At 36.1% G+C, this 10,566-nt stretch overlaps 1 protein-coding gene across 1 annotated transcript; it reads left to right on the top strand.

Annotated features, from left to right (window-relative positions):
• Positions 1 to 921: 921 nt before the first annotated feature.
• Positions 922 to 9,965, top strand: LOC111443686 (ribosome-binding ATPase YchF). Its single transcript, XM_023081614.1, has 11 exons — positions 922 to 1,271; positions 1,919 to 2,107; positions 2,251 to 2,304; positions 2,660 to 2,770; positions 4,204 to 4,266; positions 5,419 to 5,673; positions 5,810 to 5,956; positions 6,037 to 6,064; positions 6,529 to 6,599; positions 7,709 to 7,768; positions 9,551 to 9,965. Exons 1-11 carry the CDS (start codon positions 1,053 to 1,055, stop codon positions 9,617 to 9,619), a joined length of 1,266 nt encoding a protein of 421 aa, XP_022937382.1. The 5' UTR covers positions 922 to 1,052; the 3' UTR covers positions 9,620 to 9,965.
• Positions 9,966 to 10,566: the final 601 nt, after the last annotated feature.

Raw genomic sequence — 10,566 nt, forward strand, 5'->3', positions numbered from 1 at the left:
TTTGTTTTTCTATTTATATTTGCTTTTAACTGTAATTATTACCTCTTGTCCATTATTTATTGTTGTCCGTCTCTGATTTTAAGACGCATTTGTTGCGGGCGTTTTCCAATCTCCTATAATGAATGTTTTTTCACCTCTTAAACCGACGTGGGACCTCACAATTTACTCCTTAAAAGCTAGCATCCTCGTTGACACACTGTTCTATGTCTACCTATGATACCATTTGTAATAGTTTATGCTCAATGTTGACATATATTGTCTGCTTTGACTCGTTACGTGTTTTAGTTAGTCTCACGAGTTTAAAACACGTCTACTGAAGAGAGGTGTAAGAAATACTTATTGTCCCTTTCCAACGGACGTAGGATCTCACAAAATGAGATTGTATTCAGGTATTTAATAGTATGGTGTATTTCTGTTAATTAATAAATTTAATTTTTATGCAAATATAGTTCAAAGGCAGTGGAGAGTTAAACATCATGCCTCCTCTATAACACATTTCGAGTCATTTTCAATCATTATTGAATAGACGTCATTTCGTTAATTTGACATGCGGCATCGTGCATGGTGAGTCAAGTATTCATTTGACATCAAATTTGACGACGAGCTTTCATATTTCGTATCGACATACTTAACTCCCAATGCGCATGTCGAAACTCATATCAAAACCCTAGTTCATGAAATCATGGCCCTGAGCTCTACTTTACCCGGTATATATACTCGACCAAAATGTCAAAGACATGATTAGTTTGGCGAATCTATTATCGATTAATTTAACTTGAAAAAAATTATATGTAATTAAAATTAAAAACACTAAAATTAAACAATTTAGCATATTTATTTAAATACAATTAAAGCAAAAAAAGGTAAGGAAAAAAAAAAAAAAAGGGAGGGAAAATGAAGGCCCAACGGGCTTATGTGAACCATTCGGCTTGGCGCAGAACATCTCTCAATTTACACCTTTCAATCTCATTCCCCGCGATAACTATTTGCTTCATCGCCGTCGGTTTGTCTGTTCGGCTTTGGTCCCGGAGCTGCAGCGGGTGGCGGCAACCATGGCTAGAACAGCTTGCTTTCACATTATTCCTTCTCTTCTTCTCCCCTCCAAATCCTCCTTTTTCGGAACTCCCTCGCTCTTCTCCAGAGCTTCTCATTTCGACCGTGTTATGGTGGTTGGCCGACGCTTCTCTTCTTCGTCCAAGATCAGCATGAGCCTCAGAGCCGGAATTGTTGGCCTCCCTAATGTTGGAAAATCCACTCTCTTCAATGCCGTCGTAAGTAATCTCCGCTGTTTTCTCTATGTCTCTTATGATTCAATTTGATGTTGTTTGGATTTAGCGCCATGGAGCTGATTGTTTACTTTCGAAAAAAACTCCATGGACATTGATGAGTCCGATGTGGAATTGTTGTCATAGCCAGTGGATTGTGATTTTTTGAAGCAGGAGTTGCGAACTATTGGATTTTACTGTAGGTAGTTATAAACAGTAGCCATTCATAAATCCCTGCTCTCTGTGGATTTTCGAATTTCTATGGTCTGAATTCCTTAGTCACTAATAGAGGTTGATTCGCATACTCACATGTTTAGGCTACGCCTCAAGAGTTTGACATGATAGCTTTTAAATATTCACTCGGGTGATGAACGTGGTGGATTTCAATATTTTTTAACTGAAAAAGTCGATTCAGAATAAGTTTTAACAATTTTTTATGCAAACTATATCATACTTTGTTTTGTACTGATGATAATCATGCCGTTTCCGAGAAATAGTGTACGGTTCTGTGTTCGATTGTGAAAGCTTACTTAACTTCGAACTACTTATCTATTCTTGTGAATTGGATAGCTTCATGTTATAGTTTATACTTCTACTAGGAAATTTATATCAATCTCGCATGACACCCATTGTTTATGATGTTACCTTGGTAGGTCGAAAATGGCAAGGCCCAAGCTGCCAACTTTCCTTTCTGTACAATAGAGCCAAATGTAGGAGTAGTTGCAGTTCCGGATCCCCGTCTCCATAAACTTTCCGATCTCAGTAAGTCTCAGCGAGCGGTCCCAGCATCGATAGAATTTGTAGATATTGCTGGGTTAGTGAAAGGAGCCAGTCAAGGAGAGGTAAGGTTTATTCTCACCTCATTGTTCTTTCTCATCATGCATTCCAATCATTTGAAATCTCCTTTTTATATGTCTTTCAATCGCGGTAATTATAGGATTAAATAATAATAACAACAATTTTCCTTCATTTTTTACTACTGCAGGGATTGGGAAATAAATTTTTATCCCATATTCGCGAGGTGGACTCCATACTTCAGGTTTTTTCTCTACTTGATCCTTTAGTTTTTTCCTCATAACAGATGAACTGGCTGGTTATGTCTCTGCAATATCAATTGTCTCGTGACTTTGAACTAAGATAAAAAATGTACATTTTTTTTTAAAGAACATACTTTAACTTGTTGAATTATTTGTTTGTTTTATAAAATTTGTATTAGCTTTTCTTCCTATACTTCAACGTACACATTCTCTTATATTATTTTTCTGTTATGTAAGACACGTGCATGTCAATGAGGTTAAGTAATGCCATGGAAGCTCTAAGTATAATCTGGGTGCTTCTTGCGTTTTTCAGTACATAATTTTGTACCGATAGAGAGTTTATTATTATTGTTTCAGGTTGTGCGCTGTTTTGAAGACAATGACATTGTTCATGTCAATGGTAAAATTGATCCAAAAACTGATATCGATGTGATTAACTTAGAGCTTGTTTTTTCAGATCTGGACCAGGTAATGTCATTGAAACCTTTAATATATTTCAATGCAAGTTTTGCTTCTTTCGGAATGCAGGCTATAATCATGTAAAATTTTGCATTCTTCTCCCAACAACCTTAATTCATCATAGATTCATATCGGAAAAGGGGGCAACTTGATGAGATCCCATGCTTTAGAGTTCCACAGAGAAAAAAAAAAAAAAGTTGTCTTAGAAGCTGTTTGGATGTTTGCATTTTGTCCCCTCTTCAATCTCTTCTTTCCTTGATGGTTCATTATGATAACATAGAGCTGATCGTGCTAGAGCTTTTATGACTCGATTAAAAGTATTGTAAATAAAAAAATTCTCGTGCTCGATTGAAGAAGAGATGGCATGTCCTCTGACTGGGTTGATTCAGCTGTTTTAAGTACCTTTTTACTTTTTCTATTCTATTTATTTATTTTTATGGGAAACAGATACAAAAAAGAAACACACAGCCTAAAGGCCTTAGGGAGCCTTAGGGATGAGTAGTCCCTAAGCCTAGTTTGGAGGATAAAAAATAAAGGGCCTCCAATCTACATTGATGAGCGAGCATTGCTTGTTACAAAAAGAATTGTGTAAGGCACTCCAAGTGGAGGTAGTAAGCTGACATTTTTACAAAAGAGATCAAAAGAAGAAGTCTTATATGAGAAAAGTCTGCTATTTCGCTCCATCCAAATCTTCTAAAAAAGCGCTCTGGTAATGTTACTCCACAACACCCTTACTTTCTTTTTGAACCACCAAGCAGACAACAACTCTTGCTAGCCATCTTTCACATTTTAAGGAAAACACCAAGCTAGCTGGAACATATTGCAGAGGAAAGACCACCCCTTGTACGGAAAATGACAGTGGAGGACAAGATGGCTACTAGTCTCTGAACTTTTGTTCCGGAGGAGACAGATATTTGGGGAAAGGGCCATTGTTGGGCGTCTAATTTGAGTGCTACTGATTTGATGAGATGGCAAAAATTATTATTACCAGTATCTTTCTTAAGAAATTACTTTCGGTGAAAAGAGAGAAGTAAGGGACCTCCCAACCCATGCCAAAGGAGATTGTTATAAAAATTGAAGAACTATGTATTAGTTATGCTGCCGCTTTGGTTTCTACTTTTGAGCTTAAAATAGAAGTGAAAAACATAATTATTTAGATCATCCCCTTAGTTGGGTGCATCAGTTAAGCAATGTTTAATATTTGTTTTTCTTGTTGAATTTTATATTGGATGCATACAAATGTATGTGATACTTACGGAGGAGAAAGATAACCCTTTGGACATTGTCTTACAATGTGGTTCATTGGCATAAATTTTTTCATGCTATTGTTCCATCTATGTCGTGTGGCTAATTCATTGGATTTCATTGAATGTGACTTCTCCTTGCTCTGTTATTTTGATGATCCGATCAAAACTAAATTGTACATTTTAAAAGAGATGCAGATTGAGAAAAGATTAGACAAGCTCAAGAAAGGCAAGGCAAGGGATTCACAGTCTAAAGTCAAGGTGTGTTGATCTCACGAGCCTGCTTGTTGCTATAAATTGTACTTTCCTATATTGATGTGCTTAATTAATTATTAGACTGCTCTCAAAGCATGATTAAATTTGTTTGTAAAAATCTAACCTGAATTTTAAAATGTTTTGGCCAAAGAAGAATTGTCATTGGCAATGGAAAGATAAGGTTATGTGTAAATTAAATTACTCGATTTCAAAGCCTAATTAATAGCAGGCATCTAAGGCCCTTTAGTGGAGGCTATTAAAAATGTCAATTCAGTTCAAGTACAAGATGGAACCCAGATCAAATATGTCAAGAACTGAAAATGATGGCATGCTTTGGGGTCATTCATGTTGAAATTAAAATGTTTGCTCAGGCTTGTTCTTGTTCTTATAATGACAATCAAATTCATCCCAACTAATTAAGCGCCTTTTTAAGGCATTCATCTGCTTGGGCTTAGTCTTCTGTGGACTATTTCAGGACCATAATAGAAAACATTAGTGAAGCAAAGAAATGAAGAATTGAAGTGATTGCCGTGAGAAAGGTAAATCCCATGCCTCGTGAAAAATTTAAGAAGAGGAATAAAAGAGAAATAGTGGTGCTCTGTTGATATGGAAAGTAACAAACCCTCGCTAAAACTTTGAAGATGGTAAATTAACAAACCCAAACCTTCGGGTCATTTAAGCCAAATTCCATTGGACGTAGGTGGCTACAAGATGTGTATGCATTAATGTAATAGTCCATAAAGGAACTAAATACTAAGGTTGCTAACTTAAACATCAAAGGCTGATCCAATGACTGTTGTTTGAAATTCTTAATAGTGTTAGCTTCCCTATTGAAAAAATAACTTAATGTACGACGAGTTTACATTAAGATGCAATACAGAGTATGATAACCATATGACAGTGAATTTGTATTTAAAATTCTTTTATCTTTAGAATTTGATGTAATTCATGGATATGTTACATCTCTTGTGTCCTTCCTAACAAATAGTGTCCCTATATCAGTGTCTTCTTGGATCCGATCTCCCACATTTCTGATGATGTGCCTCTTAGATCATCATGATTCCTAATAATGCTTCCGTCTCTTCGTATTTTCTTTTTACCCTTCGGTGGTTCACGCATATTACTTAAACTTATTTTCTCTTCCCTTATATCTTCAAGGAAGAAGCCGAGAAATCTGCATTGGAAAAAATCCAGACGGTCCTTATGGATGGGAAACCAGCCCGATCAGTAATTTTAACAGATTTTGAAAAGGATGCTATAAAGCATCTTTGCCTGCTCACAATGAAACCGGTCATATATGTGGCCAATGTTGCAGAATCTGATCTAGCGGAGCCTGCAAGTAATCCTCATGTTGAAGAAGTTATGAGTCTTGCTTCAGAGTTGCAATCTGGAATAGTGACAGTTTCTGCACAGGTTGGGCTGGGACAATTTTTTGGGTGTTCTAAAAATATCTCTCTCAAGTCTCAATAATTTTCTGCAAAATGAAATAGACTAAAAGCCATTGACAATGTTTGATGAAAATCTGAATTGAGGGGCTTCATATTTTCAGGTTGAGTCTGAGCTTTCTGAACTTCCATCAGAAGAGAGGGTTGAATATTTAAAATCTCTTGGTGTAAGTGAAAGTGGCCTGGGAAATCTTATAAGGGCAACCTATAACCTTTTGGGACTCCGTACGTATTTTACTTCGGGTGAAAAGGTAGGGTTTTGGACAATTACTTTAGTATTTGGTTTACAATCTTTATATTAACTGAGAGATCGTTTGTGGGGCCTTTACAGGAAACAAAAGCCTGGACCATACTTTCAGGTTTGCTTCAATTCTACTAATTTGAGGAAATTAATTGACATTGACCTGATTCTTCTCTCCTATCATGCGTGTATTATGTGTGCTGAAGGAAAATTCCTATTTTGATGTATGCTAATTGGTCTCTATGTCGAATCAGATTTTTTATTATTTATTTTTCATACTTGGCCCTAATAATATATATATTATGAGAAACCGAATTTTCATAGGGAGAACAAGGAAAGTATACATAAAAAAAAAAAAAGTATTGTTAAATTGCTACTAATCTCAAAAATTTAATGAGTTAAGTTGGATTTATCATTTACCTTGTTTTTCATACTCATTACATGTGAGCTTAGTTACAATTAGGATTAACGAAGCTCAACACTTGCATGATTTTTTGATTTACGAACTAAGCATTATAGTTTATGCATGATTTGAATACTCTCGGTGTTCAATTGTTTAGATTTATTTTATTTTCTATTTAGGAATGACTGCACCACAAGCTGCTGGAGTCATTCACTCGGATTTTGAGAGAGGGTTCATTCGCGCAGAGACGGTGAGATTAGAAGTCTTATTGTATATCCTCTAATCTATATTATTTTTCTTCTGCCCCTTGTGACCAAATTTCTCCGTAAATCCACCAAAGTTAACAAGATTCACGAGGATCCTTCACTTTATCCCGCTAATACACCCCCCCCCCCCCCCCCCCCCCCCCCCCCCCCCCCCCCCCCCCCCCCCCCCCCCCCCCCCCCCCCCCCCCCCCCCCCCCCCCCCCCCCCCCCCCCCCCCCCCCCCCCCCCCCCCCCCCCCCCNGAAGAGTTAAATTTCTCAGTCCAACTTATACGTTTACAAATATCCTTTTCTTGTGAAAATAAAGAAGCCTGTCGTATTTAGCTTTAAATTATTAGCTGAAAAAGAAAACACAAGTAAACTAATAAAACTAAGTATATCCATCAAAATCCCCTCTGCAAGTTGAGGGAGAAAAATTGGAGGCTTCTTTGAACTAAAAATAAAAAAATGTTGTATGCATCTATCGTTATGAATAAGTAGTAGTTATCATCCTAAATGTTTCATATTGTTGGATGATGGAAGTCCCACATCGACTAATTTAGGGTGTGATCATGGGTTTATAAGTGAGGAATACTAACTCCATTGGGATGAGGCCTTTTGGGGAAGCCCAAAGCAAAGCCATGAGAGCTTATGCTCAAAGTGGACAATATCATACCATTGTGGAGAGTCGTGTTCCTCTAACACATATTATGGTTTTGTGAATTTATCAAATACAAAGTTCTTGAAACAATTTTTTCTTGTCAATTCTAAATTTCTGAAAAATGGAATGTTCTAATAAGAGTTTAAAGTTATCCTTTACTGAAAAGAAATACCAAGCTTTATTGTACAACTTATTCAATAATGCCATTGTTACCTTATCTTCATACAGATCAGTTAACTTTATATTTAAAGAGAAAACAAATGAACAAACTAATGCTAAATGTCAATTGGCAATAGGCCTGTTCAACAAGCCTAAGAATTTACTCGGTATCTTTAATTACTCATGGTCTATATTTTCGGTGATGATAATCCATGTTTCTGTGCTTCTCTTTTCTTCTTTTATTTTGTCTTCAGATTTTCCTTTTCTTAGATTTTTTTTTTTTTTGACTTATATAGGTGGCTTATGACGATTTTGTTGCTGCGGGTTCATTTTCTGCAGCAAGGGAGAAAGGACTTGTAAGTTGGTAGTTTCGTTACTGTATGTTTTGAACTCTAAAATGGTATGCATAAAACATGGCATATTTATGGTACAAGATCTTTGAATTAAGTGCATGACTAAGTTCAAGTCCATGGATTATTTACTGTGGACGGTAGCTCAGTTAATAATATAGTCCAAGCTTAACATATAGCTTAGGAGATGTAGCCTACTGGATATAGCTTGTGGCCACCTTGTTTCTCAAACAATTCTCATATGACGGAGGAATAGGTTAAGGTAAAAGTTGCTGAAATGCAATGTTACAAATAGAATGACCGATAATTCTGTGTCATGTCTATGAATGGCCAAATTTGTAAGATGGATATAGTTATGCGAAGTAAATGAAGGAAATGTATATTTTTCTTGATTTTAATGAGAATCTGGTCTTTGATAATTCTGTGTCATGCCTATCAATCGCCAATATGGATAAACCTTGTCAATAAATTATGAGTGTATTGGGTTAGTTTTTTCCTTAAAATGACAGTATTTGGATTAAGAAGTCTTTGGAGGACACGTGGGAGGGAGTGAGGTTTAATGCTTCCTTATGGGGTTCATTAATCAATTTTTTTATAATAATTTATTAGCTTGGTCTTGGTGTGTATATATATATTTTGTATACTCCCATACATTCTTTTCGTTTTCTCAATGAAACTCAGTTTCTTACAAAAAAGAAAAAAAAAGGGGGTTTATTTGGGTTCAGGATGCTCCCCTTTTTTATGATTTTTGTTAATTGGGATGTTTTCTTGTAACTAGGACTTGGTTGTTTTCTTCTCTTTTGTTGCCTTTTGATGACCTGAGGCCCTATTCGTTATTGTGTCTGTGTTCTTGTACTTCCATTTTTCTTGATGAAGATGGTTGCCTACTAGAAAAGTGTGGGTATGTGGAGCACAAATTTGTATTAACTAATTTTCCCTTCAATTAATCTATCTACGGAAATAACTGCAAGTTAATTTTATGCCTTGATTCTTATGCGGAACATTTATGTCCTTTCTACTTACTGGTTTGTATATGCACTTACGATTATTATGATCTATTTTGACCTATTCTTACTTGTTGAACTGCATGTGGCCTTTTATTTTACTTGGTTTTTAAGAAAACAAGAATTGCACGTGATTTGTGATCTCAACTTCTCATTATTCTGATTTTCCCGTGCCGCAAAATTTATTTTGGTAGAAAGAACAAAGAAAACTTTATGTTAGTGAAGGATCACACATAAAACCAACAAAGAGATAAGAAATCGTCCTAAGTGGTACCGAATGGAGTTTGCAAAAATGCCCTGTATTTGATACTTAATTAAAGGAGGATTGTTGCACAGCTTTATTTAGCGCCTTCAATTTACAAATCGCAAAAGTCAGGAACTCTCAAAGAGCACTATGCTCCTTCTCTATACCTTCAGAAGCTCTATTTCATTCACTGCAAAGGAACCAACTAAGGCTTAACGTTCACCCGAAGCACATTGCTTCTACTATAAAAAAAGATGACAACATAAAGCCTGGTCATTAAAGTTCGAAGTCTCAAGGGGCACACCAACAAAAGGAAGTTTATTTAGTTAACATTGTAAGGAGGTTTAAGTAGTTCTGTGTCTGAGCCATATTGGTTGAGAAGTTCACTCAATAGTAAAATGACAACATAGCAGTCCATCTCGAAAAAAATCCTAATGGAAGTGTTTAAAGGCTTCTGCGTTTTAATTTCATGAACAGTGAAAGTAGTTCCTCTTCCTCCACTCACTCACTCACTGAAACTTTCATGTTATGTTATTGCAGTTGAGAGCTGAGGGTAAAGAATATATTGTGCAGGAAGGGGATGTCATGCTCTTTCGTTTCAATGTTTAGCAGCTGCTGAGTTTGACCAAGATGTCCAAGAAGCAGAAAATATAGTGGCGTTTTTTTTATGCAAGGTTGAATATTTGAAGTTGATTTATCATTTGATGCTTTTGGGAATTCTCATTGTTTGGGTTCGTCTTTTGTTGGTCAATGGGAGCCAAGTATGAGTTGACAATTTTGAATGTAGAGTGCATAGTTTATTGCACGAACAGATATAAATAGGCTACGAAAGGCAGAATTACACACATAATAAACGTAGGGAGAGTGGTTGGTACCTAGTGGTGGGAAGGGGATCTGTAACTTTTAGTATTGACTCAAGATTTATGTACGAACACTAAAGTTCCTTTCTTCCATTCTTCAAATCCCTTAGTCCCTTTTCCTTACCCGGCAAGTGTTGATTAGTTATCAGGAGACTCAAAATCTAACCTCAGCTAGCAGGTTGATGACAGATCCGACTCATCACACCAAGCGAAAATTTCTAAGAAGATCTATGGACGTCGCCCTAAGGAGACCTTAGGATAACTTACTGAAACAAAGAGGAAACACAATATCTTGTTTTAGGATTGAGGAAAACTTCTAGTACCATAGTTCTTGTTTTAGGATTATAAGACTAGGCCATACATAAAAGCTACCAAAGCTACCAAAGCTACCAAAGCCAGACAAGAATTACTAGAAAATATTCTGATAATAACGAATTAAAGAACAAGGAAGCGAACTTTCCAGTTCCTTTCTAGATAATTCTAGTTTGATGTGATAGTTGATGGAATCATACTACCCAGACCAAAAGAAGGAAAAGACCATTTGCCCTGTTTGTTTGTTTGTTATTTAGTTTAATAAATTCTTCTCTTTTAAATATTGGTGATGTGACTAAATGTAGATGATAGTAGTACAAAAGTTTCCACATTGTTGTAATATTGAAAAGAACTTCACATGGATTTTTTTTTTTTTTTTTTTTT

This window comes from Cucurbita moschata, unplaced genomic scaffold (genome assembly GCF_002738365.1).
Source record: "Cucurbita moschata cultivar Rifu unplaced genomic scaffold, Cmos_1.0 Cmo_Scf00005, whole genome shotgun sequence".
Taxonomy (NCBI): domain Eukaryota; kingdom Viridiplantae; phylum Streptophyta; class Magnoliopsida; order Cucurbitales; family Cucurbitaceae; genus Cucurbita; species Cucurbita moschata.